This window comes from Epinephelus moara, chromosome 18 (genome assembly GCF_006386435.1).
Source record: "Epinephelus moara isolate mb chromosome 18, YSFRI_EMoa_1.0, whole genome shotgun sequence".
In the NCBI taxonomy this organism is placed as follows: Eukaryota; Metazoa; Chordata; class Actinopteri; order Perciformes; family Serranidae; genus Epinephelus; species Epinephelus moara.
The window spans coordinates 17,767,613-17,795,223 of record NC_065523.1 but is presented as its reverse complement, the minus strand read 5'-3'; the positions used below and the strand labels follow the sequence as shown (position 1 = coordinate 17,795,223).

Below are 27,611 nucleotides of genomic sequence, written 5' to 3'. Positions count from 1 at the left end.
TTTCTGCCTCTATGTTTTAATGCCTTGGCATGCTGAAAACGGACGTGGAGAGTTTCATGTATACAGTATATTGTTTCATGTCTTTAAAGCAGCGTTTAGGGGTTTTTACATTTCTCAGCTTGTTGCGTTTCATCTCATTGTGTGTTTAATTCAACAGGGCTCAGAATGCCAACTTTCCAAACTCCCGCTGCGAAAACACGCCTCTGATAGGACGAGAGTCTCCTCCGCCCTCGGTAAGTGTCGCATTTCCTGTTTTTAAAAAAAAACATGAGAACTATAGGAACACCTCTGGGTCATTTGGCAGCCACTTGTGAGGGACTAACCATTGACCCTTTTCAACCAAAATGATCCAGCGACTGTGGAACCAGAGGAACTAAAATCAGGAATTAAACTAGCAACTTTGCATGTTCCTGTTTGCATTTTTACAGCCTCTAAAGAACCTTGAATATTATGCAAATTAGACCAATGACAAATTTACAAAGACGGTGGCGTTTGATAAGCAATTTTCATACAGTCAACCTTTTTTGTGTGTTTACTGTTTTGTGAAAAGCACAAATGCAGAGGAGGCAAAGGAGGCTGAAAACTGCCGACGTCTGACTCCACAGTAGACAGTCTTTGTGTTTAATGGTCATTTATTTCTGCTTTAGAACATAACTGCAATGTAACCATCAGCAAATTGTTTTATTGCTCTCCCTCACTCACTTCCTCATCGCCGCTCTCTAGCTTGCTTGACTGCAGCTTTGTCTCTCTCATCACACACACACTCTCTCAATCTTTCTCTTTCTTGACAACAAAGCCTAACTTTGTTTGCAACTCTGATAATTATCAAGACATATCCGCCCCTTGTCATAATAATCAATACTAGAAGTACTTTTTTATTCTGTGAATACAAGTTGAAGCAGCTGCGGCGTCTATGTTTGACCAGTCCTCCTGAACCAACAGAAAGTATTCCCTCTAGAGCAGGGACATTTTTATACATATTAAACTATCCTACAGGAACTAAATTTAGTCCCTGGTTCTTGAGTCAAAATGCAGGTTTAGTTCCTGAGTTCCTCAAAAGGTTCTTGGTTCCCTGGAGAAGTTGCTGCATTGGCAAACGCCCTTTTTAACAACATAGAACCCTGGTCTCTATTACATCACTGTACCCCATAAGAAAAGCGTACATATTAACTTGGGAGCCACAGAAACTTGGATAAACATTATGATTGCCATTTTTATATGATGGCACACTGTTAACTGTAGCACTACCATGGTAGAACCTTAGTACTGTAACTGGACAGTGAGGGAACCAGTATTTAGAGAGAACGTACTTTGTGTAGCTCTTGTTTCTTTGAGCTAAGCACAGTCTGATTTACACAGTGTGTCTCTTTCAGCATGGCAGCACTGTACTTGCCCCTATTTATGTATAGGGAAGCAAAACAAAACTTACTCTCCCTACATGCATCAGTAAAGTGTCAAACTGTAACCTGACCCATACAGTATATGTATGAGATGGCAGTGTTTTCTGTCTTTATTTGATACAAGTCGAAAAGAAAATCAAGAATCCTGCGCACTGTCCATCACCTACTGACATTTTCATCCTCATACCTCCATCATGCAAAGTTCATATAGACAAAGAGAACAGGCCTAATCCAGGAAAAAGAGCTCAGAGTCATGTTTATTGCTGGTGTCCTCTTACTGGCAGCTTTTTCATGGGTGAGAGCCTATAGAGTGCTGGAGGAATAAGTCCTCAAACACAGATATGACTTAGCATTTTTGTACTTAGGGTTTCCTTGTCTCGAATTCAATGGGTATTTTGAATGGGGTTTTGGTTAGAAGCCTGAAATAAGATCTATGGTTAACACAAGCTTAAGAGATTTTCACGTTTTGTTCTACGACATAAAATGCATGTCATCAATAAATTGAGTGCAAGTGATGGACAGTGTGCGGGATTCTTTATTTCCTTTCCAAGTCAAGACCCTACATGACTGTCACTAAGACTTTATGGTGTGTAAGAGCTTTTTTGAAATTGCGACTTGATACAAGTTGACCAGTTTTTATCATGTATGAGAAACAAACCTCAGACATTCCCTCCTGCTCCCCCCCGGCCTGAATCTCCACCAGAGATCCTCCCCTCCCTGGTGTCCGTGTGGCTTTGTGTATCTTCTCTATACTCTCTTCTTGTCGTTTTTTTGTTTTTTTCCTGCGAATCCATACAGTTGTATTTGACTGCCGCGGACAGTAACAGCGGTCACATCTGGCAGTTAAAGCCTTCGGAGAGTTCAAGATCGTTTTGGTAACCTCATCTGCTATGCTAACAGGTACAAAACAAGCCCGCCTCCTCCACCTGCTGGCCTGTTCCTCCTCTGTACCACCTCCCAAACTCCCAGCTCTACTCACCTTCTATTCAGGTCCCACCAGGGCTGCTGGACCCCTCCTCCCCACTCCCCCCCTCTGTCCTGACTCTTGCTAAGTGTCCCACCTGGTGTCTCACCTGATTTGTTTTCTGTGGCCCTGGGCTGCATGTTCCCCTACCCCCCTGCACCACAGATGTATTGGGAGGAACATGTGAAGCTGTAAGTCTGCCCCGGGGCTCACTGTGACCTATGAGTCAATGACAGAGTGAAATCATGAAGCCGTTAAACTGTTTCATGTGGGTCTGCTTTGTCTTGGTTCTTGGGTGTGAGGGTGATCTCAGGAGGTGAAGTATCAGGGATTCAGTTGTTAGGTGTGTAACACAAGGAAAATGAAGGCACAACTTTTTTGTATGAGCACACACTGAGACGCATCGCCACAGGTGTGGCCACTTCAACATCGCCATGTTTAAAGCCACAGTAGCCAACATGAAACTATCACGAAATGATTGATGAATTCCCCCTCCCTCTCACACACAGCTCTCTCAAGCTCCAACAGCTAACCTGCTAGCTAGCCTATTTATCTTCATAGTAAATGGCATTCTCCTCACAAGAGAGATTCATTTCATGCAACTCCGTGCACACATTCACCAATAATTGAATAATGGGGTGGTGTTCATTGTAATTAAATACTGCATATTATCAACCTGTCGTCCGCATTTGCCAATATTCCAGGGTTCCTACCACATCTACCAGCATCAAAACAGTAGTAAATCCCACCTCTTACTTGATTTTAAGTGTAACACTGACAAACAGTGCGACTCCACGCCTTGCGCTGAAACGTTGTGAATATTTTAACTTTTATGCGCAATGCACGGCACACCAGAGTAGCACTTGCAGGTGTGCCATATCATAGGAAACACTGGTTTTGCTGGTATTGTCTTTCTAGCAACACGTCTCTGTGAGATGGGGCCTGACCTTGCATATTTTTATTTTCTGATATTTTACCTACCACTACTGCATTTAGTGCTATAGACAAATCTGCTGGCTGATTTATTTGTTGTGATCACTGCCACCATTACTGCGATGGCAAAGTGGCACTGAACATATTTAGACTGACAGTGAAACTAGGGGTGTTTGGGTTAATCACAGTCAGCAGTTAATCACAGTCAGCAGTTGCCAGCTCTGACAGGTAGTCCGTGTAGATGTAGAAGTTATTTACGCTCAAGACACTATTATGAAGTTGGACAAAACAAGACCAGCTAAGGATATGGGGAATTACTAAACATGTTTTTCACTGTTTTCTGATATGATAGGCAAAACAAATAACAATTAAAAAACAGTTACAGCCCTACAAATGATACATGCTTTTCTTAAGCATCCAAGGTAAGTCATGTTGGTTCATGGTCCCCATGTTGGTGCAAATACTCAGCGTTCACATGCGTACCAGGCTGTCCAAATGTCTCTGAATTCTGACAGCAACATAAGTAAATGTATTACAAATGGAAAGCTTAGTGTTTCCACATGAGTTTGAAATGCAGCCTTTTTGTGCTTGTATCGCCTGTATCAAAAAAATGCATGGGTGCATCCTAAATGTATATGAATGTGCACGCAGGTAAAAAGCAAAAAGTGAAATAATTTTACAAGAATTTGTGTTATATATTTATACAACTCCTTGTCCTAGTCATCTGTAGCTGTTGCTGTGATGTTCTCTGTGTATTTGAATCATTTAACATCCCTTTAGATTCCAGCGCTCTGGAGTAACTAGTTCGAAAGGTAACCCGTGTAGGATTTTCTCTGATCTGTTGAATGAATTGTCGAGCTTTGATGTGTCCAATGTGCGTATCTGTATGTTCCTCCACTGGTGCTTTTGATGTTTTATTTACCAAAAGGGTTTTCTTCTCACTCAAAAAATTACTGAGCCTTTGAATCTGTTTACTACAGCAAAAGGTACATTTTTTAAAGGCTTCAAAGGGATAGTTTAGATTTTTGAAGTTGTACAAGATAGTTGTCTATAGACCGTGGATTTCCTACAGTCGATGGTGGACGGCATGCCCCCAGCTTTTAAACATGCGAGAGTACCACCATGGAAGCTAAGCAACCTGCTACCTCTGGACAGGGGGAGCAGCAAAACATATATTAGGTTAAGTGTGCACTATAGTTACAATATTTTCACTGCTTTATCTTGCCATCAGACGGCCCTTTCCAACAGGGAACTGACCTGAAAGTGAAACTTACTATATTGTCTTAGGAGCCACCAGACTCCATTGACAAGAACGTGTCATTTTACCTCAAAGAACTTGGGAGATTCTGGTCTAGCACCGCCTTGATCAGTTTGTTTGTATTACAATAACACAAACAAAGTGACTGATCAAGGCAGCGGTAGACCAGCAACTCCCAAGTTCTGTGAGGTAAAATTGTGGTTTAGAAGAGAGCAATACAGCGGCTTCAATTCCCCGTAAGAAAGGGCTGTCTGATGACAAAATTAAGCCGTGAAAATATTCAAAATAAAGTGTACACTTAAATTGGTATTCATTTATTTGGTGGCTACAATATGTTTTGCTGTAGGCCTCATCAACAGCAGTGCATTGCCCAGTTTCCAAGGCTGTACTCCTGCCTGCTTCTCCAAACAGAGTGTGCAGACTGCAATCTCCTGTAGATAATACACTGACTATGTATAAGGACCTCATACAACCCTACTTAAGGAAATCCAAACTATCCCTTTTAAAACCTGCATCTTTAAATGTAAGTCATGTAATAATGAGAAAACCCTACATGGAGTGTGTTAAGACTGGACTGACCCTTTTTGTACTGCTTGTAAGTAAATGTTTTAACTATGATGAAAGAGATCATGATTCATGTCGGGTTTTGTTTGTCATTTTCATTTTTCGTCCGCAGTATACCTCCAGCATGCGGGCAAAGTACCTGGCCAACAGCCGACCAGATCCCAACAACCCTCCTCCAGCGCACTAGACAACACTGGACTCATCCTGTCTGCAGCGCTGACATCTCTGAAGTCTCTCATCCAGTCAGTCAGTTATTATTTCTCATATAGCCACTCCTCCTTCTGCTTTCCTCCGCTGTCTCAGTTGACTTAAAATGGAAAACCAAATGTGCTTTTCGCCGATTGGTTGAAGCAAAACTTGAGGAGTCCTGCAGATCAAAGTGCACATATGCTTTTTCTCCATCTTCCACAACCCTTGGCTGATGTTTATTATTGCAAGAAGCATCATCGCTGCTGGGAATTCTTCTCCAACTGGACTGACTTTTACACTCCTTCTTTACACATGAATGCACCACCATGTACGGTATCACATCTTACAAGACATTGCAGTGTTGAGGACTCTGGAAGTGCTCATAGACTAACACTGATTACTACTGTTTGTTGTTTTTGTTTTGTTAAGTACTGTACTGCACTCTCATCGCCGTGGGAGACTTAAGAGAACTGCCTTACATGTAAATTTGGGAGGAATCAACTGCTTTCTTTCCAGCTTAATTGTGGACATTGTTTCTCACATAACACACAGCGTAGATGAATCTGTCGTAGGGTAGATTAATTTCACAGTGCGACATCTCATTTTTCTGCTTGTGAAATTTGAAATGCAACAAGATGTGCGTTATTCTCCAGTTTAAGTAGCCATACTGTCTATCACACATGCACATTGGCTTGTTTTTGCATTTTATGTTAAATCAAATGTCTGGGACCAGTTTTCCTGCCGTATTGCACGTCTTACAGGTCTGATTTTTACCCACCCCCCCACCCCCCCATTGGACACTGTTATTTCCTGTGGCATTTTTTTTTTTAAATACATTGGTGAGCCACTATTTTGCAGCAAAGACTATAAACTTGTGAAGCTGTGAACTTGATGCTCTCAGAGGATTCGATGAGGACAAAGATGAGCTGCGTGATGAAAAAGCAGCTGTTTGACGAGAAAAAAAAAGAATGCAACCGTAACAAGTGTGACAAATGAGACGTTTTTATACTACTGGAAGCAGAAACTTTTTGTTTTTTACAGCCCTTTGAAGAGGATGGTGAAGCAGAGGGGGACAGAGTTGTGCGTGATGTCTTCTGCAACATTACTCTAGACTTACTACGATAAATTGCCGCTTCATCAGACTGCTTGTTATTCTCTCCGTGTACCTGTTAAGTTGTAAAGCCTCATCACCCTTAACAGAACTGGGGATTGTCCACACACACCCTTGACTCTATGCGGCAATGATGTACAGCGTTTTGGAGTCCAAAATTCCTCTCGCAAGAATCTTAAAGCAAGTTTATGTGACAGTATGCATATGGCAGTTTCAGTTTCAGAGAGAAACTTTATGCATTGGCAATGCAGTGTCTCACAAATGTGTTTTAGCATTTATAACAACAGTAGATCTGAGTGAGTGGATGCTGTGAAGGGATTGTGATAACTCTGCTCTCTCTATAATCTGGATATTGTCAAAGAAAACCTGCTGACTGCCTGTTGAAGCGTGACGATCCTTCAAATGCGGAGTGGGATGTTTGTACTTGCTTCTCCTAGATGTGCATTGTGACCAGTGCAAGAGGTGATTTTGTTTTGTTTTTTGAGACTGTGCCAACAAGTGAAGCACAACTCTTTTACTATCTGAATATCTTTTTAAATGTCTTTACTCGAGGCCACTTTGTAAAGTTGACCACTCCTGGCTGCCTCTGCGCGATCAGATGAGAAAATGAGCCTGACTTTATTTCAAATCATTTACGCTCTGTAAAACATTATTACACTGATGCAGTCTTTCTGTTTTTGGGTAGTAGTCATATTCTCTTTGTTGTTTGTACAGATTATAAACATTAGCAAGATGAAGAAAAAAAAGTGGCTGAAATTGACATTTCATTTTTTTTATCTCTTAAAAAGCTTATTCCACATTTTAAACATTTTTTCTATTTGATTTGCTTTTGGTTTTTTATTTTTTATTTTAGGATCGTTAGCAAGCACGATGTGTTGCTTCATTAATGTGAATACGGTAAATAGATTTTAATTTTCTTTGAGTTTTTTCTGGAAAAAAAAATCACTGTAGATGTCATCGTTTTTATTTTATACATCATTTTTTTGCAATCTCTAAAATGTGTACATGTTAAACCTGTGGTTATATTGAGCTTGAATGCTGTGTTTTAAAATTAAACAAACCTTAACTGTAGTGCAGCTGATTGTTTGGATTTCTTTGTTTTTGCATTTAAATGTTTCACTTGTGAAGCTGATGCGTCGTGTCAGCGTGACCAGGAACAGACACTAGGTAGCAGCATAACTTCACTGCCAGCTCTGTTTTCACCCCTGTTTACTTTCACAGAGGTACTAGTTATTTTAACACTCTTTTATGGTGTTTTAACAAGTAAAACTCTTTGTTCCTTGAGTTAAACAATAAAAATTATTGAAATATCGCTAATATATGTAATGCACTACATTTATCCACAAGAAAGGTTTTAACAAATGGTAATTTTTCTTTACTAGGTTTATACGTAAATGTGTGAATTATATTTTGATTATACTTTATAGTGTTTTTTTTTGTTTTGTTTTTCATTAATTTCTCATTAACCAGGTAATCTCTTGATATACACTTTCTTTTTTGCAAGAGAGATCTGATCAAAATGGCACAGACCCCAGAGACACCTAAGACAATCAATGTAGATGATCTGTTTCATGAAGTTAATTTAGTTGGTGACCCTGGATAGCCACTTACTATTAATATCATCAGAACCAAAGGCTTTTCTCATTTCCTAGTTCATACATTCTCAGTCCCTTTCCTCACTTCCTCTCCTCTCCTCAGATGCAAGTGGAGGAGGCAAGGAAAAGACATGAGGAGAGGAGTCAAAGCAACAGACATTTAACAAAATGAGACATCAGTGTTCCAGTGCCGTTATTTTACTGTGATGTCAGTTAAATATGACTTGTGGCACAGCTGCATCATCAGTTGTGTGTCACTCCGCTTACACCTCTTATACATCAAGGGTGCCAGACACACTACCTTTAAAGTTACCCCTGCGTGTCCTTGCTCATACATCCTCCGACAAGCCTCCTCTCTCCTCGAGATGCATTTTATTCTAAGTAAGTTTCAAGATGCTGTGCAGCGCAAACAATAAAAACTACACAGAAGACAAACACCTATTACAAGGAACTGAGACATCCCTTGACATAGCTCGCTGAGGTTGAGTTCCAGGTCACAGACAGGAGGATGGAGGAGAGAGGAGACAAGGAGGCACAAAATGGACAAATGAGAAAAGTTCCATAAGTTAAGTACTTAATAGAAAATTAGATGAAACTGTGATATCTGCGGGTAAATTTGGTGACAGCTGCAGCAAAAAAAACTATTTTCAAGGAGTTGAAATATAGACGTAGACACAAAACTAGAATTAAATATAAGAATGCACATAATGAACTTTTCCCCATATTTATACTGAAGATGTTTCAGTTAAGACTTGGATTTCAGTTTAGACTTTTTCGATTTTTAGCTCCTTCTAAAATTTGAAGATCGATAGAAGATGTTTCTGCAAGATAAATGCGTATGTTGGTATTTATTTGTTCTGCAGTGCAGTGACAGACCACAGGCTTGCATGCAGATCACTTTGAGTGGAGCAGAAAGGCAGTTTTGTGTTTCTGACCTCTCTGGGCCGACAGCAGGCGAGAGGTCAGTGTCAGCACCGGGCCACCAGTCTGGTTTTGTCAACTTCCTCCATACCGCCAGCCAGCTGCTGTCGCCCCAAACACTGACTTCTCATGTGGAAGTCTGGGGGTTGAAATGGATTATAAAAAGATAGAGGAAGTGGACCTTCTTCATCCTAAAAACATACTGTTTTTATCATCTTAATCTCAACAAATTTGGACCAGACTGTTTTTATTTGGTCTATAAATGTTTCTCTGAACTTTAAATATTCTTTTAAAATGTGTGGGTTTTTTTTGGTAGGAACTACAACCAGACTACTAAGATATTAAAATGCACCATTTTTGGTATTTTCTGTCTGAAAAGATGAATATAGAGATTACACAATCTCCTGGGTTCCCTGCTGTTTATTGTGGGGGCTGAACTAAACAAAGCAGTAAACAAACAAAGCATGATGGAGGCAGAGGTTTTTACAACCCGCCTTACACAGAGACCCAGAGATGCAAATGAAATTTCACACGGTCTCACTGTCGAGGAAATTGAATTACCCTGCTTGTTGCTGGACTGGAGGAATGCATTACTAATGCTTTGAGGTGACGAGCTGAATGGAGAGGGAGGGAGGTGGAGGAGGGAGGAAGAGGGGGTGTCTGTACCCTCACACCCCCACCCTCTACCAGAGACACTTCCTGAGTCTGGCCGGGCTCTCTGCCAGGTGGTCAGACCACGGCTCCCCTTTTCCTCGATGCCAGGCAGCTGCACGACGGCCAGGAGACACACGAGAGAGTTAAAGCTGCACCAGGCAAGACTTCCATTTAAAGATGCCCCTGTTTAATCAGCCTAAATCACAGGGCAGGCAGCATCGCAGCCCTTCGTACTGAGACCTTATAGTTTCTTTGTCTTTGTTCAGCAGAAATTCTGGTGAGAGAAATGTTCTCCATACCCACAAGAAATGACATATCAGAGCATAAACCTGTGGCTTTGCATTTTTTAGTTTAGCAAACACAAATCATGTCTGCAAGACATTACTGACTGATTTTCCAAAGCAGCATCCCATAAATATTTATATGTATTTCCTGCCATTCTGACTGCAGAGACTGACAGCCAGCATAAAGCTCCCTTTATCTTTTAGTTACAGAGCAGGGAGTGTTTTGTAAATCTTCCTCATTGGTGCATTCAAGGTTTTAACTACTGTTTATTTAGTCAGGTAGTTTAATACAATGGTTCCAGAGTTAGGGGTCGGGCTCCCGCCAAAGGGTCACAAGACGAATCTGAGAGGTTGTGTAATGATAAATGGGAAAGGAAGGAGAAAACAGATTTTTGCATTTGTATTTTGTAATAGTTGCTTTTTGGGGAGAAATACTGGACAATTTACCTCTTTAAGCCTTGAACAGTTCGAGAAACGTCTGGTGGAAATGCTAACAACTCATAGACATCCGAAACCCAACAAGGAGCCCCAACTGGAGATTGCTTTTTTGTGTAGTCACAAGCCAAATAGATTAAGAACTGTAGTTTAAAGGTCGGGTGTGTAGGATTTGGGGGAAGATATTGGCAGAAATGGAATGTAGTATAGTAAGTATTTTTTCTTTAATAGGGAACGGGTCTTTGTCTACAGAAATTGCCGCTTTGCACCACCATGTTTCTACAGTAGCCCAGAATGGATAGACCAAACATTCAGTATGTTTACATGCAGCTTGAGAAAATAGAATTTTTGGCTTAGTCTGACTGAAACCGGACCTTTAAATGCATGTAAACAGCTTACTGCAACCTAGATAATTCAATTTGAAAATCAAACTATTGCTGCATGTATCCACTTGCTCCACTTGAGTCGGACTCGGCATCCTCCGCATGCACCACTTTTTCTTTCGCAGGCTTTCACCCAGGACGAAAGGAGATGACGTAGCAGCAGTTCAGTACATAGCAGTGCAGTAACTCCCGGAAAAACAAACAAATAAACAAACACCATGGCGACCAAGAAGTAGAGGATGCACTTGTGGATGGATGAAGAAACTACATTCATGCCCCGTCATCTTCATTCGTCATAAGCTTCCTCTTCGGGTCAACCGGAACTAGTTCAATACGCACTACATTATAAAGGACACAGCGCCATCTATCAAGGCGGAGTCAGACGTACTTGGTCAGAATTTCGATTTTCTCTTCTGCATGTATACTCAAACAAGAGGTGAAGTCCGACTTGACTGATTAGCCGAGCTATGAGCTTAGCTCGACTACTAGGTGAATGTAAACGTACTCACTGGCTCAGGCCGTTCATGTTTTCACATCGGCCACTACAGTTGGCAGCCCCTCCATGACAAGAGTGTTGGAAAAACATAAATTCATTTCATGTAGAACTCCTTTATTCAGCGTTTTTGCGTTTAAATCACCAGGTCCGTTTGTTTTAGAGAGGAAGAGACCTCTGAGAATAATTCAACTCCTGTTAAAAACCTCCCAGACAATGAACAGTGAAGGAATTCTAACCAGGAGAAGTTTCAGCTGGTTGCAGTCTGAAATCTTCACCATTAGATACCACTTAATTCCCCTAAATCTTAAACACTGGACCTTTAATCTTCAAGAATGTGTGGTATTTCATAAGATTATCATATATTTTTGAATGCAAAATCTTAACTGGCAACTAAAGCTGTCAAATAAATCCAGTTTAAGTGCAACATTTCTCTCTAAAATGTCGTGAAGCAGAACTATAAAGTAGCAGAAAATACAAATATATTAAGTAAAACTACTTTAATCTCCTTCACTGCGCTAGTGTTCACTTTCACCTCCCGTTTCTCAACATGTCCACCCTGTCATTACAGGATAGATGAGGCAGCTGAACGCTGAATGCAAACACAGGACGTGAGGACCTTTGTTTCCCATTTCTGGAGGGAATCCTGCTGCTTTGTGACTGCCATGCTTACAGAGGCAGAGGGAGTCGAGGAAACGGGGTGCCTGGTTTGCCTCTTTTGTGGTCGGGCTCAGAGGGAGGCAGCTGTGTCCTGGGAGTCACCGCTCACGTTATTCACACCTCACCTCCCCCTTTGAGTGCATCACCCTGGACCAGTCAGAGGGAGCACGTACCTAATGAAGGATTTATGGAGCTGTCTGGTTATCCCTCGCCTCATCTTTTCACTCGTCCTGCTCACTCTGATGCTCCACGACTTTCTCAAAGCTCTTCCCTTTCCTTCCTGTTCTTTTAAAGTCGTCTGTGTGAAGTTTTTGTCACGATCCAGTGGTTTTCACCTTAAAAAATGAACCACATTAGAGATTTAACCACATCATCTCAGCTCACAGCCAGGACGCTAATGTCTCCTTATTACCAAGGTTACAGCAAACATTCAAAAACACAATTTATAAAAGGAGGGAGTCAAGATTGTTTCATTAAAACACAGTACATAACTCTTTTACACCAGTTAGTGTTGCAGCAATTAGACCATTCCCATAAGAAAAGTTACTGAGTTGGTGTTTTCCTGTAATAATACTCATGAGTTATCTCAGTCTGAGGTTGCACAGCATTATTTGCATCCTTATTTGCATTTTGGCAAAGCACCATGACTCTGATGCAAATTACCTTTATATAACACATTTTATGCTGCCATCTAAGCTACAAACAGTCTAATCAGACAGTTTAAATCACCAGTATTAATGTAGGGACATCTGACTTAAACATACAATAAGGTAGCCTGTGTCTGCTCCTTCTTCCTGCAAAAGTGCTGACAAAACATTTAACACCCTTTCCGTATTTAGTGTGTATAAACAGTTTCATATTGGGTATTTCTTCTGATATTCTGTTAAAAAGCTGAATGTAGACTCTGGCAGGATGGACTGAAATGGGCTTAAACAACACATAACATTGAAATAAATCATTTTAACTGAGAGGAGAAAAAAAAGGTTTTCCTTCGAATTCCTCACATCCTCTACTCAAGTGCTGCTTACTATAAAGTTCAAGTCCTCGTATAGCAGGGATATGTGATACCTGGATTATAGCAAACTCCCACTTGGTATGCCTTCAGAGCACATGTTGAGCAGGATTAAGGCCTGTGTGCCAGTTGCTGTAAGATCTCTCTGCAGGCCAATGGGACTTGTCCTGCCGCTCCTAATCCTGCAGACAATACACGCTGTTAATTGGAGACTGACTGATATAGCGAAGGGAAGTCATGAAGACAATGTGCGAGTGGCCCGCGTCTCTGTAATCCCCTGCACTCTGAGGAATGTCCCTCTGTGGCAGCCATCCATACTTCACCATATGTACTCCAACTCCTCACCTCCCACTCTGGGTGTTTTTTTTACTGACATTTAGAGCCGCTGTTTTGTTTATGAGTCAGAGTAACACAAAGGCAGTGACTTTACAGAGTTGTGAAATTTCACATCTTCCACTGAGAGCACTGATAGGAGGTGCAAGAAAACACACCCAGGTGTTTGTGTTTTAATCAGCAGGGTACAAACTGTTAACAGACTTTTAAGAGTTTCCTGTCATTCCACCTCAAGACGGCTGAAATATCACAGAAGACATTTTGACTTGTCACAGCAGGAAAAGTACAGGCGTAAATAACGGAATGAATGGCAGGTGAACTCCATTTAACTGCTTGTGCATGTTGGCTAACCGTCTGACACACTCACTGGAACACGTGGATACAGCAGAGCCATCGTTACTGTCATCATTAATGTGCTTTTCCTTCTGTGCCAAATAAAGTCTGCTGTGAGAAGGCCTGTTGTTAAAACCTGTGAAGCCTTAATATATAGAGTTTTAAAGATGTTTTCATATGTAATCATGTATAAAATATGATAAAAAATAAATAAACATGAATCATAAATCTTTTTTTTGTAAATGCAAAGTGAAACAGTTGAACCCCAGAGATATATCACATCACTTCTTGACAAGTTTGGAAAGTTAAACAGATTAATTATTTTATCACATAATGCTCAAGACAAGCAAAACCCTCAGACTGAAAGAAACAAGCGGTTTTGGCATCATTTAATTTCTCTTTTTAGTCATGTTGCGTCTTGTTTTCGGTCTCTGTGGTCACTTTGTAGTGCTTTTACATTCCTTTTTAATTGTTTTGTTTCCCTTTGGCAATGTTTTGAGTTTATGTGGCTTTTTTGCATCTCTTTAGTAGAAGAAGAAGATATACTTTATAAATCCCTGAGGGGAAATTCAATTTTTTCGCTCTGTTGTCATATACACACAGGCCCGAAATACACACACATGCACTAACAGGACCTATACATGCATTGAATGGAGAGATGTCAGAGCAAGGGGGATTCAGTGCCTTGCTCAAGGGTACCTCGGCAGTGCCCAGAAGGCAAACTGGCACCTCTCCAGCCACCAGTCCACGCTCCAGACAGGGACTTGAATCAGTGACCCTCCAGTTCCCAACCCAAATTTCTGTAGACTGAGCTACGTAATTACGTTACTATTTAGTCATTTTGCATATGTTTGTAACAAGGCTGAGGGTTTTGCTTCACTATTAGGGGGAGAAACATGAAACAGGGGATTTGGGAGTTCTCCACAAGAAGAATTTTGACCATCAAACACTTAATTTCCTGCATTCTCGTAAATGTTATGCTCCAATTTGTGCCTTTTCTGCAGAAATTCATGGTGTAAGTATCTTAAATTTTGTCAAAGTCCTCTGTTACTTTTATGTTTTTATTGGGGAGTGGACAAACGCGCATGTTCTAAATATTGAGGGGAACATGTCCCCTGTGTCCCCCACCCCCGAAATCTATGCCTATGCTTCGTATCGCTTTGTGCCTGCTGAACCTGTTCAGTAAAATTATACACACAAGCCAATTCACCCTCTGACTATTCCAAAGTGGGAACTAAGGGTGGCCAACCAGATGTAGAAGGGACCAATGCCATCCTGTCTGTCACCGCGCCACCACTTCTCTTTCATATTTATGCTAACAGATTTAGCTGAGTGTGATATACAGGAAATGTCCTTTTGTGGGATGTAAAATAGAAGTTAAACTCTTCCTCAGTCAGAAATGTGAGAGAACCAGTCACAACAAGAACAAAACTCGGCTTTCACCTGAAGCTGTCGGGTCATTGCATGAGTGACAGGCATGATTTCTCCCTGAGGTGGAAAAAAAACATAAGTGGGCAGAGCAGCTGCACTTCTCCTCAGGTGTGACTCATATTGAGACAGACACAAGTCATGTAGGAGTTTTATGTTTTGTAAACTGAACATGATCGACATTTTGGATACTGGATCCTTTATCACAGGAAGATAATCAGCCGCAGCAACAGCCTCCAGTCATATTTCACCGCAGCTCACTGACAGTTGGGTGGTCGGCCAGCGGTGGATGTCTGTCTACAGTTGGGTGTTTGTGTTCTTATAATCTCTCGCCTGTTGCCACACCACACATATGTAAAACGGTATTATTGAATTGATTCCAGTGAACGACAGATTTTTGGAGACGTTGCACCTGAGTTATGAGACTGGCTTCTTATTTAAGGAAATGTCATATGATGATATGGAAGTAATTCACTTTAAAGTGGAAGAACTGAAATACCCTCATAAAGTAAAAGCCAACAAAAATCAGTAAGCGCCTGCACCTCCTCACTACTCCACGTCTGCCCCCATTTTCCAGCTTTTTCTTTTTTTACCTCTGCTTCTCCCGTTTCGCGCTGTTGGTTTTGTTTTTTTCTACCCAAAATGCACTGCATTTTATGTCACTTCCTCTCTTTGGTTCTCCTCCTCTCTATGGTTCGCTGGATAGTCCATTTGCATTTCCCACTGTAAGCGGCCCACACCAGGGTTCACTTGCAAGTGAACCGAGACCCCCAGTTTTCAAGCGGCGCAGGATTTGCTCGTTTGATCCGCACCAGAGTTTGAATGAGCATTCACGCCAGTCCAAACAAACCGAACTATCCTTGGAAGCGTACCAGGGTTTGTTTAAAGCGGACCAAAGAGCACCATTGTGAATGCGTCCTATACGCATGCACTTGCCCAGGTGTGCTACTCATACGCGCAAGTCTTTTAAATAGTTGTAGCGAAAATGCATGTGTTTTGAAGGTACTGAACATACAACTATATAAATGAGACTTAAATCATGTTGTACAAGTTTTGCTGTTGTTAAATGTGGCCCCTTTTACTCCAGTACATCAAGAAATTTATGTTTTTGGATTCTTTGTTCACCGTGAGGCATGTAAAAAACATTTTCTTTATGTATTAAAGGTAACACGGGGTGAGTAACTGATATATAAAATGATTATTTTGAGGGTGAAGCCATTCCTCGAGTAATAGTTTGAAATGTTGGGCATTTATGTGTATGTTTATTTTATTTAGAAAGGGACAGTGCACATTAATGAACATGATCACTGAAGTCATGTAAATGTGCCAGATTTAGCCATAAAGGCTAATATTCATCTGCAGTCCCTGGCAGGTTAATGGTGTAAGTGTTTATAAGAAAAAGACACAGATCAGAAGATACCCCTCATATATTTGTCTGTTAAACATGAAGCTACAGCTAGCAGCTAGTTAGCTTAGCTTAGCACAGAGACTGGAAACAGAGGGAAACACCTAGCCTGGCTCCAAAAAGAAGACAATCTGCCTTCCAGTACCCCTAAAGTTCCCCGATTAACACATCTCATTCGATAAACTGGTATTAAAATAGGAGTGTAAAAACAATTTGCTGTTTTATGGTGGGTTATGTGGCAGACAATTTCTTCAGGGCCCGAGCAAGACATACAGTAAGTCAGTCTATATGAATTAAACCAACCTGCCTACTTTTATTTAAGTAACAATACAAGCCAATGATTTACTCTACTGCTTGCTGTACTAATGCAGTCACTACAGTTTGATTAGTGTCTCGAGTGTTTCCTCCTCTCTATCCTCAGCCCAAACTGTATCCCTGCATTGAGGCTGAAAGCTTGGCCTCATCTCAGGGTGTAAATTGAAATGCTAATCGCGTACACTTACAAGCTCAGTCTGACTGTATTTATTATTCTGCAGCTGCTGGTATGGGAACAGACATAATTGCAATAGCAAACGTTAAGGAAAGATAAACAGTGGAAAAGCACCAAAGCACAGTAATCACATGTAACAACAGCCATTCATTCAGAGCTGCTCACAGATGCAACAGATTGGTGTGTTTGAAGGATTACTGATGCAGGGGGATTACAAATGAGCTGGAGGAAATGGTTTTAGGCAAATTTCAATCTGATACTTTATTTCCTCTCATTGCAATAGTGCACATGCAGCCTTTGAATGATTTCCCAGTGAACAAAAACACTGCGATAGTGTCATGTCTCTGCACGTTATGACTTTAAAAAATGTTGCATACAAGTGACAGTTTTGAGAGCCTGGGCTTAAAAAGATTAGAGACAGATTAGACCAACACTCTAATGATTTGTTATGTATGTAAAAACCTTTCTCTTTTATTGGAGGAGATCAAAGTGCTGCAGATCCGATTACTGTTTGCACATTCACAGCTTGCCAGTTTGATAATACAAGAGTTTTATACTTAAGCCTCATGCCCTCTTTTCCCATGGATGCAGTGCCAGAGGAGGGATCTCTCTCTTCCTCTTGAGTGAAGCTGATCAAGCATTTGCCACTGAATAAACGGTTACCGCTAGCTACCAATCAGACTGCTGTGATTGTTCTGTGTCATACAATGTATGATTTGAAACTTCTGCACTGATTTATTGGGAATGCTTTATGAGTCCACAAAGAGCAGACAGAAGGTGCAGATGACTGATGTCTGCTTGAACTTGTGATTCAGACACATAAAAGACTGCAGTTTTTCCCACTATACATCTCTGGAGGGCAAAGCTGTGATTATGGTTTGTGGTGGGGATGTTTGCTCCGAGTAATTTGTCTCCCATACAAGGCTTTGGGGACGGATCCTCTGCTCCATGTCTGCCAGAGTTCAGTCAGCATGTGCATATGCAGGATGATAATGTTTATTTAATTGGATTTTCAGCTGATAATAAGTAAAATCTTGAGTATTCTGTCTTATTGTCAGAACTGTATTCTTTACAGTGTAAAATACTGTGAGGCAGACCAAAATGCAACCCTTTAAATTCATTGATATATCAGTTTTTGTCCATGTCATGTGAAGAAATCCAAAGTCCAAAAGGGCATCAGACAATGTTACATTATATGTTGTTCATATAACTGAATTAACATGTAAGCAGCATTTAAATGTTGGAGCTGGCTGCTGTGGAGCTATTTTACCCCAATTTATGCACTGCTGGCTGCTTTAATCTACTGTATTTCAACAATGCCTCATATTTTATATGTTTATTACAGATTTTTAGTATCTTAAGCAGCAAAATAGTTAGTAGCTGTAGCTGTCATGTAAATGTAGTGTAGTTAATAGTACAATATTTCCCCCGAAGTATAAGTATAGAGCAGTAGGCTACAAATTAAAGAAAGTATATATACCTCAAAATTATATGTACAGTGCTGGACTAGATGTAAACTACTTAGTTCCACCACTGGTTGCCTCATGCATGTATCAATAACACTATATGTACAGTAAGTGAATATTCTGAATAACTTGGACGACAGTCAAATAAAAACATGACCAAATATGTTAAGTTTCTCAGTGGTTATGCACTTTTATTCGAAGTTTTAGGTCCCACCGTGGGTCCCATGGTAGTTAATACCAGGATCAGCTCATAATCCCTGAGAAGCCAGTATTGGGAATGAACCGTTCGAACCCTCCAGATACTGGAGAATAAACACCACAGTCATTTAGCACAGTTCAAAGCAGTACAAAAATCATGTCCGGGTCATTAAAAGCATGTGTAAACCACAAAGTGGGACATTACATTCTAAACATTACACAATCACTACTAATTCAAACAAAGGCACAGTACACAATACTGCAATCAACATGTACAGTGTGACCCAATATGGGCAAGAGAAAACACAGAGGGGGTGAACACCTCCATGTGGAAGCACTGATGTTGCTCTTGTAAAGCTCTCACCTCACAGGCCTCAACACTAACCAGCCAAAATTATGTGTAAATAAGGAACATTGATGTTAATAATAACATGCTCATCAGTCTTTTGTGCAAACTATTATAGACTGTGGCTCAGATTACACATGTGGTTATTATCATAAAGATGCCATGTGTTTTTTCTTTGCTCTTATGGGTTTCTCCGAGCTAAAAGTCACTAATAGTTTACTAATGAACCCTTTGAGGTGAGCGTCTCCAGGAGCAAACATCAGCTCATTTGAAACTCAGCTGTGCAATTTCAAAACAAACAAAATACAATTTTCAAAAGCAATTCAAAAGGTGATTGTAACCCCGAATCAAAATCTCTTCCACTCATTATTTTTCCCTGATTGTAACAAATGCAAGGAGTGTTATTAAATACATAAGAATGAATAGATAGAGATCTTGAAGGGGTTATTCTTCTCTTTTTTCGTTTTGTTAGTTTGGACACAAATCTGAGGCATGTCATTAAAGGACGTAAATTAGGTTAGTCCACCAAAAAATATCAAAAAGGGAAAAGTGCTTTGTCCTGATATACCTCAGATTAGGTCACCCAAGGATGCATTTGGAAATCTGCCTACTGCCAGCTCAGTTTATGGGAGAAATAACACTGTTAACTTAAAAACACAAAAACATCTTCATATCAGAGAGTTTGTCCGGAGTCATCAGAGTTAAAAGATCTAAACAAAATGCCTGACAAAGCCAATTATATGTGATAGAAGCCTACAAACAAAGACCTGTATGGCTTTGCATTTTTAAAAAGCTAAAACAGAAAAAAGTTAATGTAAAGCTGGCAAAAAGGCTCGAATATATGACAATACATTCTATGAGAATTGCAGATACATTTACAAGCAACATATACATCACAAAGCTCAACTGATTGCCTGCAAAGCTTAACGCTGAAAGCTACTTCCTGCCGAGAGCTGGGTTCCTCCACCACTACATCACGGGGTGAGGTCCTGGCTCCGCACAGGAAGCAATAGTCCCGAGGCGGGCCGCACAGCAGCCCAGTAAAACTATTAAAGACCGCACACAACTGCAGCGACAACACAGCAGCGGCGCAGTCTAATACGAAACACTGGTCCCCACGAGCCTTTCAGATACCGAGGCACGACGGGGACGAGGATGAGAAAGGAGCGGTCGCCCTAAAAGGCAACCTGAGGGGGACACCATGGGGTGTCTGGGTACAGGAGACAGTGCACAGACTTGAACCTGGAAGAGAAAAGAGGGTCGGAGTTAGATTTGCTGAAAGGGGCTGAAACTGAGATGAAATCTGTGTCACTGAATGCAGAACAATCTCTCACCTTGATAGATCCTCCTCCACAGAAAAAGCCCCTTTCAAATTGATGATATTACTCTTGTTCTCAAACATCCCATAACTGAGGGTTATCTGCAGGAAAAAACATAAAAAAACATGAGCAACATAGAAAAAACACCAAGAATACTAGATAATGATTATGTATTTTAAAAAGATGAGCTCTAAAGGATGGTTTATACTTTTGCATTGACTCTACAGTGTAGGTACAGTGTAGATGCATAACCTATACCTAAGCCTGAAGTGCACCTCCTTGGCAATGCAACTTCACGTCACGGCAACAAAGTGTTTAGTCTCTTACCTGCTTGTGAATCTCAGATCTTGACACTTGTTGCAGGTTCTCCAGGTGGGAGTGAAACAGGTTGCTGCGGGTCAGAGGAACCCCCAGAACCGACTCAATGATGTAGCCGATGGTGCAGTCATCAGGCAGGCGGATTTTCTCTGCTGTGTTCATAAAGTGACCACCACTGAAAAGACAAAAAATAGACAGACACATGGTCAGGGTTGATTTTGATCCCCAAGACTAAGGTACAAATGTCATGAGTGACAATAGTGAATGTGTGTAAGTATCTGTACCTGGCCCATGGGCTCATCTTCAGCGCCAGACCCCGGCTCACACAGAAGCCTGCTCCTCCAGTAGCAAACCAGAAGTTGACAGGTTTCTATGAAAGAAACGGAAAAATGTGTCAATATAAAGAATTATCTGTAAGATAAGCCGCATAATCTTGAAATAATTATGCATCAAAATAAGAATCTACGTACCATCTTGTTGTTCCCCAGCCTCTCTGTGGCCTCTATGGGCCGATCCAGGCTGGGTTTCCCGATGTACATGTCCTGTGTGTGCGGGTACTGGGACAGGTGCTTCACCAGGGTGCGAACATTCACGTAGTTGTCGTCATCTACATGACAGAACCACCTGAGAAACAGAAGAATTGTTAGATCATGAGATATTCATACTAATAAAAAAAAGTCACCTTTAAAATTTGTATTCAGTTGTAAGTACTTACTTTTTCCTAGACTCTATGAACTTGTCATATTCGACCGCCATCTTACAGGACAGAGCTTGTCGGCTATGAGCAGCAGAGCAGTTGGTGTTGATTGCGTGACTCCCTGCAGCAACAGTGACAGAAATAAAGATTTTTGATTGAAGATAACATCATCAATGGAGACTCTGTGTATTTTAATTTCATCTTCAACGGAAAAGGCTCAGAGCTGAATTTTTATGACATATTCAATATTTTTTCTCATTATTCCAAGTTCCCTTTCCAAAACAACAATGTGCATCTCTGTTCCCAACATGAAATCCCCCTTATAAAACTCACCAATTTTCTTTTTTAGGTCCTCATCTTCTCCATCTGTGAAGATGTACGTCTGTGAACAAACAAAGGAGAACACAGATGAGTGGGCTTGGTCTTTAAATCCACAACATCAGACCCACTTCAGATGATCATGTGAAGCAGTCACACGATCAAATTCAACAGTGTGTCCAAAGTCCTTCCTCACATCCAGCTCGGTGTGATTAGCATCAATCAACATGCCTTTTATGCAGTGGAAAACACATTGAGTTAAACAACCCCCTGCTCTAATAAAGGCCTTTTGTCCTGTGTTTCACTCTCTCCATGGCAACTATGCTGCCGCCCCGAAGCATCCCAGACATAGAACAAAGGAGGAGGCAGACTGTCCGCCCCCACACACACCCCATTCATGTATCCCATCCCCCGGCTGAGCCCCTTCGCTGTGCTGGACCTGCTGCCGGGCTTCAACGTGTTGAATGCAGCTAAAACAATAGCATAAACCACTGACACAACGTTCTGTGTGCTCGCTGCTGTATGACTGACAGCCTCGATAACCAAACCACGAGCCTGCAGGCGCTGGTTAAATGTTGCAGTTACTCATAAAAGGAGTTTACAACAAAGGGCACCTTACAGGAACACACTTTAAAAGGAGCAAGGGAAGATTAGACTCCTCTTTATGATGCCTCACGCTCAACAGGTGCAAGCTGCTGAATGGTGATGATGAAAGGGCCCTGAGCTCTGCAACCGCCAGCGGTCTGTTTACTCTTCACCTCAGGTGAGGCAGCACCTGCCGAACATCACGCTACCTTATCTGAGCCACGTGTCTCGACACGCCAGGTCGTGGCGCCTTCTTAACCCATACTGACAGAGCACTTTTTGTCAGCTACAACCCACATTCCTGCAAGATCGCCACCCAGCTGCCAGGCAACTGCGATGTGTGATCTGCATCCAGAAACAGGCTGCTGATTTTACATGAATGAAAAGACACATCTTTCAACCCCAGTTTTCTATTTCTGCACAAGGCCTCGTGAACAGTTTGTGGGACAAACTCTGAGCAGATGTTGCTGATGCTCAGGCCGTGAGCCGGTATTTGTTTAAGGAAGGGTGGTGGTTTCACTGGTAAAGGGATCAGAGGCTGGCGCTGTTTGCTTTAAAGCCCGTTGAATAGACAGCCTAATCACTGAGGCAGCTGCCAGAGCTGCCAGGGCACTGACAGAAAGAGAGGGAGGAAGGGAGGGAGGGAGGAGAGGGGTGGAATCTCTCTGCTGATTAGTAAATCGAAAGCCGTGTGTGGCCATTCAGCCCCACTTCATCCCCTATCCTGCCCCCCCTCTGCTCCTGGCCACATACACGGCCAGAGCCTCTTCAATAGAACAATGCTGTGAGTTTTCATGCTGGGTAAAGTCTCCACTGGGTAAATTCTAAATATGTTTGCCAGCATTTGCATACAGCTGCAGGAGTTAACTAAAGAGAAACCTCCCTGGGAAGGTTTTTTTTCTGTCTTTGTTTCTGAGCTGAAACTTAAAAGAACAGTTACTTTCCTGGAATACTAATTCAAACAAAAAAAAGAAAAAGAAAAAGGCGGCTGTGTGTGAAGCAGAGATAAGAGGCGAGGGGGCATAGGGTGAGGAGAAGAGGGAGATGAGAGCAAAGAGAGAGGGGGGGGGGGGGCTGCACTCCTGACCACAGGAAGGCATGGCACGGCCCTGTCTGAGCTGAACGTGGTGCCTGGCTGGCTGTCTCCAGCTCTACGGGAAGGAAGGGCATCAAGCTCCCCTCCCTCCATCGAACACTTCCACCCTGGCTCCTTCCCCTTTCTGTTTCAAAGCATTTTCATCCCATTTTATCAGGACAAATGAGTTGTACCATTAGCTTACAGGTTAAGGTAAATGGCATGTAAATGTTAGGCACATATTTTTAACACAAGGCTGTCCCCTTCAGTGACACCCACCCACTTTGTGACCACTTGTACTTCATAGTGAAGCCGTTTCATAAACTCAACTACTTCGCCAAGTGTTTTTTCCCTAAATTCTAAAAGCGCTCATTGTTGGGAGTGCTGGCTAATTATCATACTCTTAAGAGAGGAATGCATGGCACACCATGAAGATGTCAGTGCCAGCTGCAAAACGAATCTCTGCTCTGATAAAAGCAGCTCCTGCGTGCCAGTTTTACAAATCGATTACGCCGCTGATCTACACACTGGAACAGGAAATGCTGTGATCCATTTTTGTCTATTGTTTTATGACCCCCCTCTCAGCACAAAGCTATATTGTTTGAGGAAGACTAAAAGAAAACAGGGAATGGTATTATACATGAAAAAGTTATATAAGGATTTTAAAAGAAGGATTTCTGTTTTAAAAGCACCAATTCACAGACAAATTGGGTCTGACATTTAAAAGTCGTAAAGGGTAACCTTTAACCTAAAGGCACTAACTGGCTGGATTCACAAAAAATGACATTTATGCTCTGAATGGGCTCAAAGATTAAGAAGGCCACAGGCACAATTGTGTCAACAAAGCTATCACAGAGATAATCTTTCCCCCTGTTCTCATGTAAACAGCTGCAGATAGCAGCTCCATCTGCATACAAGCAGAGAGATCTCACTCTGAGCAGAAAAGTAACAGGAATAAAGCATCTTCCACTGTTGTCCCTAGTGCCACAATAGTGATCCAAACTCCACAGATGTCCATCAGCTGAGCGTGAGAATCAAACCTGAACACTGAGGATGGCCATATGTACATGGTGGGAACTCAGAGCATCATATGGCTGGCATTAAGGCCGTCCTTTGTTTCGTCTCTCCTGACCACCTGGCACCCTTCCTCCAGGAACTCCCTCTTGCATTGTGGGAGCTCAGTCTGTGCTTTTTGTCCCAGCAGCCACCCACCAGCTGCCTGCCTATAAGCCCTGCTGTTAACTCTGTGGGATGGGTTAACTAACATCATCCAGTACAGTGATTACAACCAATTAGTACAATCGACTCACACCTAAGCAGATGTTGTGGTACATGGTTTGGACATTAAAGCGAGCTGTGCAGGTGATTCTGCCTGGCCTAAGTGATTGTGACAGCCTATTATCATTAAAATTTTACAGACAGAGAGGAAACCTCTCCTCAAACTTTATGACGAGCGAGACTAAAGAGGGGGAGAACCTGTGTGTGTCAAATTAAAAAGACTTTTGAAGAAAGCACATGTGACACCTCTGGGTGCAGGATAAAATCACTTTGAAAACTGTTTTCTTCAGACTATGGCCACGTCTTTGTGCACCCTCTGAAGGAGCTTGGTTCTCAAGGCCCTCATATTCACACTCAGCGTGCCGCTTCCCAGCATAAACTTGCCTATAGATGCACCCCTTTGTCCCAGGCATCCCCTTAACGAAGCCCCCATTTTCCCATCCCTCCAGTAAGCTTGACCCAGACTCAGCTCCCACGTTCCCATGGAGAGAGGGGAGACAAGGGGCTGGGAAAAAGCTTTTCTTCCCCCTTCAGAAAGACGCTTTGTTAGTGCTGGAAGGGGGACAGCGCTGGAGTCGGTGCTGTGAAGCATCCATTGCACCGGGGGCATTCACAGGGACACCCAAAAAGAGGAGGGATAATAGAAAGTGGGGAGAGAAGGGGGGCTGGAAGAGGGAGTCCTGAAACTGCTCCCTCCGTTCTCAGGGACATCACTCAGAGGAGAATAAAAAGTGACAGAGCCCAAGAAATTCAGCATGGTTAACAGGGACTGTGTGGCTATTTCAGTGTGTCATCTGGTGACAGGGGGAACAATAACAGCACTGTAAGCAGCCATCAAACAGACATCACCTGCATGTGTGCCCTGATTGTGCAGCTCTGCAGCAACACTATCAGCCCACAAACATGCACATCACTTCCTGAAAATCTATTTTGCAACTTGTGCATGTGCATAGTAACTGAGATATGACTATGCAAATAAATCAAACATGAATTACAACAAGGATTTCTTTTGCACTTTTCCTTTACCTGTTGCATGTTTCTGGAGATCCACGTGTCCAGGAGCAGATTCAGTCTGGACTGGTGGAACTTCTTAGTGGTCTTCACAGCGATGAAGATGTCATCAGCGCTGATGTCCTCGGCTGGAGGAGGGTCTGCAGCGGACGCGGAGGACCGTGCGGGCTTTTCCACCTCCCTCCGTCCTCGGGTCAGTTTGGTGAAGTACGCCGAGAATCCTTTCTTGGCACCTTGCGCGTCCTGCTGTTCCTGCTGCGCAGCATCTTGGAGAAGAGAGCGCGTCCCGATGTCCTCTCTGTTGGCTGTCTCATCTTCCACCTGAACCCGGTGATGCTGCACAGCAACCAGGAGCAGCACCAGACAGAGACATGCTGTGCTGGCTATAGAGATAGCTGTCTTCTTTCCATTATTTTTCAACATGATTAAACTTAAAAAAAAGACTAAAAACTATGAAGCGGCGCAACGAATCCCCAAGTCCATATGGTGTTTTATTCTCAATAAAACACAGAACAATAAATGTAAGGTCCGTAGTGGTACATAGCTGAATCGCAAATAAGTAAAGTGTTAGGAGGGAAAATTTATAAGCTCCTATGCTGGCCACGCCTCATGGGAGGTCCTTGAATGCAGCATGCCAGCCAGTGACGCCGCAAAGGGGCTTGGTTACAGCTCTGTGTGCGCGTGTGTGTGCGCGCGTGTGTGACCTGCAGTTTAGCTTTTATAGATAAAACAAGTAAAAGATTGACCCTAAGGAAACAAACCTGCAGGTGGTCATGAGGAGAAGTGTGTTTCAAACTGCACCTTGAGAAAAAAAAAACTGCCTCACTGACACAACAATGTGCTAAAAAAAAAAAAAAAAAGGTTTATCCTCCAGATTTAAATTTGCAACCAGACTTAAGACTGATTTTTTTTTCCAAGGTGAAGCTCTATTTGAACTCAGCCGAGTGTGAGCCGGGTGTTCACCAGAGAAATGGGCTCTATTGTTCTCCGCCGACCTTGTGAGGACTCTAAACAGTTGGCCATTCCTGAACACTTGTTATTCAAATTTTGGCTCTCACAACTGAGAGTGCCGTCTGGTGCTGGGAGGCTGACCAAAAGACATGAGAGCCCATTTAGACCAACATGCAGCTGGTGGAGCCTTCAATAACCTCCCCGACGCTCAGCAACCAACAGATTTAGACAGTTTAGTATCAAACAAATGTCGGGTTAAACAGAGATCTGAAAGGAAATCTTCAACTCTGGTGCAAGATTGAAGCCAAAATCCTTTAAGCCAAAATGCCTTATCCCCAGACATGAGAGAGTTTTTCTGTTGGTGTCAGTGGAGGAAGTGAAAGGCTGAAAGAAAGTGAACTGAGGCGAAGGTCGGAGCTAATACAACTGGTGAACTTTACCAGCACTTTCTGTCCCCTTACCCTAAAGCATTTAAAAATACCAGAAGTATAAAGATAAACTTTAAGTCTAATGCAGAGGCAGCTGAAAACACTGATGATTTTGGTCTCAATCCAGACATTAGATGGGATAAACTCCCTAGAAGTCAATGTTGTCCTTTTAGGTGTATGAGGCTGAGTCACACCCTTCATGTGCGTAACAAATTTTACACACATCCTGCTTCTTCAGTTAACTCTTCTTCCTTTACTTACACCAGTATGAGATGGGGTTTTTTTTTCAAATCTTTTGCAAGAGAAAAACAAGTTTTCCATTGCATGCAGGTGTTTCATTCTCTTTAATTCTGGGACACACAGGACATAAGTTACCTCTATGCTTTGTTGCTCCTGACAAGGCCTTTTGTTCACCTTTTAAAAAGTGTGCATAGAAAGGCGTCTAAAAGCAAGTATAAGAAACCAGGCAGAGGGGGTTGTCTCTGTGGCCTTCATTCTTCCTTAATCAACCGCCTCTTTCTGCCGAGCTTGCAGGGCATTCATCCCACCTCGGAAAACTCTTTCTGGGCCTTTGGAGTTGTGAAAACAATGTCAGTTGTTAAAATGGCAAGTGAAAGAGTAAAGTTCTCCAGTTGTATTTGCTCCAACCTCTCCCTCGGTTCAGTTTATTTCAGCCTTTTGCTTCCTCCACGGACAACGACAAAAAAACGCTCTCTTGTCCCCTTTGAGATCGCCTCATCTTTGAGCCCCCCAGTCTAACATCGCAGCTGAATACC

General features: G+C 42.1%; 2 protein-coding genes across 2 annotated transcripts in view; one reads left to right on the top strand and one right to left on the bottom strand.

Moving 5' to 3' along the window:
• The window catches only part of ttyh3a (tweety family member 3a), a 30,433-nt gene extending 22,943 nt beyond the window's left edge, over positions 1-7,490 (top strand). The window contains exons 14-15 of the mRNA XM_050068937.1: positions 158-233; positions 5,232-7,490. Of these exons, the coding sequence (XP_049924894.1) occupies positions 158-233; positions 5,232-5,306 (151 nt within the window). The 3' untranslated portion in view covers positions 5,307-7,490. The remainder of the gene's footprint in view (positions 1-157; positions 234-5,231) is intronic.
• Positions 7,491-18,476: 10,986 nt separating this feature from the next.
• On the bottom strand, positions 18,477-26,028 carry lfng (LFNG O-fucosylpeptide 3-beta-N-acetylglucosaminyltransferase). The gene is made up of 8 exons (XM_050069294.1): positions 25,472-26,028; positions 21,523-21,571; positions 21,208-21,310; positions 20,963-21,116; positions 20,777-20,862; positions 20,502-20,667; positions 20,190-20,275; positions 18,477-20,097 (listed from the first exon to the last, which is right to left on the bottom strand). The coding sequence occupies exons 1-8, from the start codon at positions 25,877-25,879 to the stop codon at positions 20,031-20,033; spliced, it is 1,119 nt and encodes a 372-aa protein (XP_049925251.1). The 5' UTR covers positions 25,880-26,028; the 3' UTR covers positions 18,477-20,030.
• Positions 26,029-27,611: the final 1,583 nt, after the last annotated feature.

Bases quoted from the DNA above. Each gene is read 5' to 3' on its own strand.
- lfng (XM_050069294.1), bottom strand. From the start codon at position 25,879: ATGTTGAAAAATAATGGAAAGAAGACAGCTATCTCTATAGCCAGCACA. The intron at 21,311-21,522 runs GTGAGTTTTATA...CTGTTGCTGCAG, and splicing joins GGACCTAAAAAAGAAAATTG to GGAGTCACGCAATCAACACC. The intron at 20,668-20,776 runs GTACAGATACTT...TTGTCTTTTCAG, and splicing joins AAGATGAGCCCATGGGCCAG to TGGTGGTCACTTTATGAACA.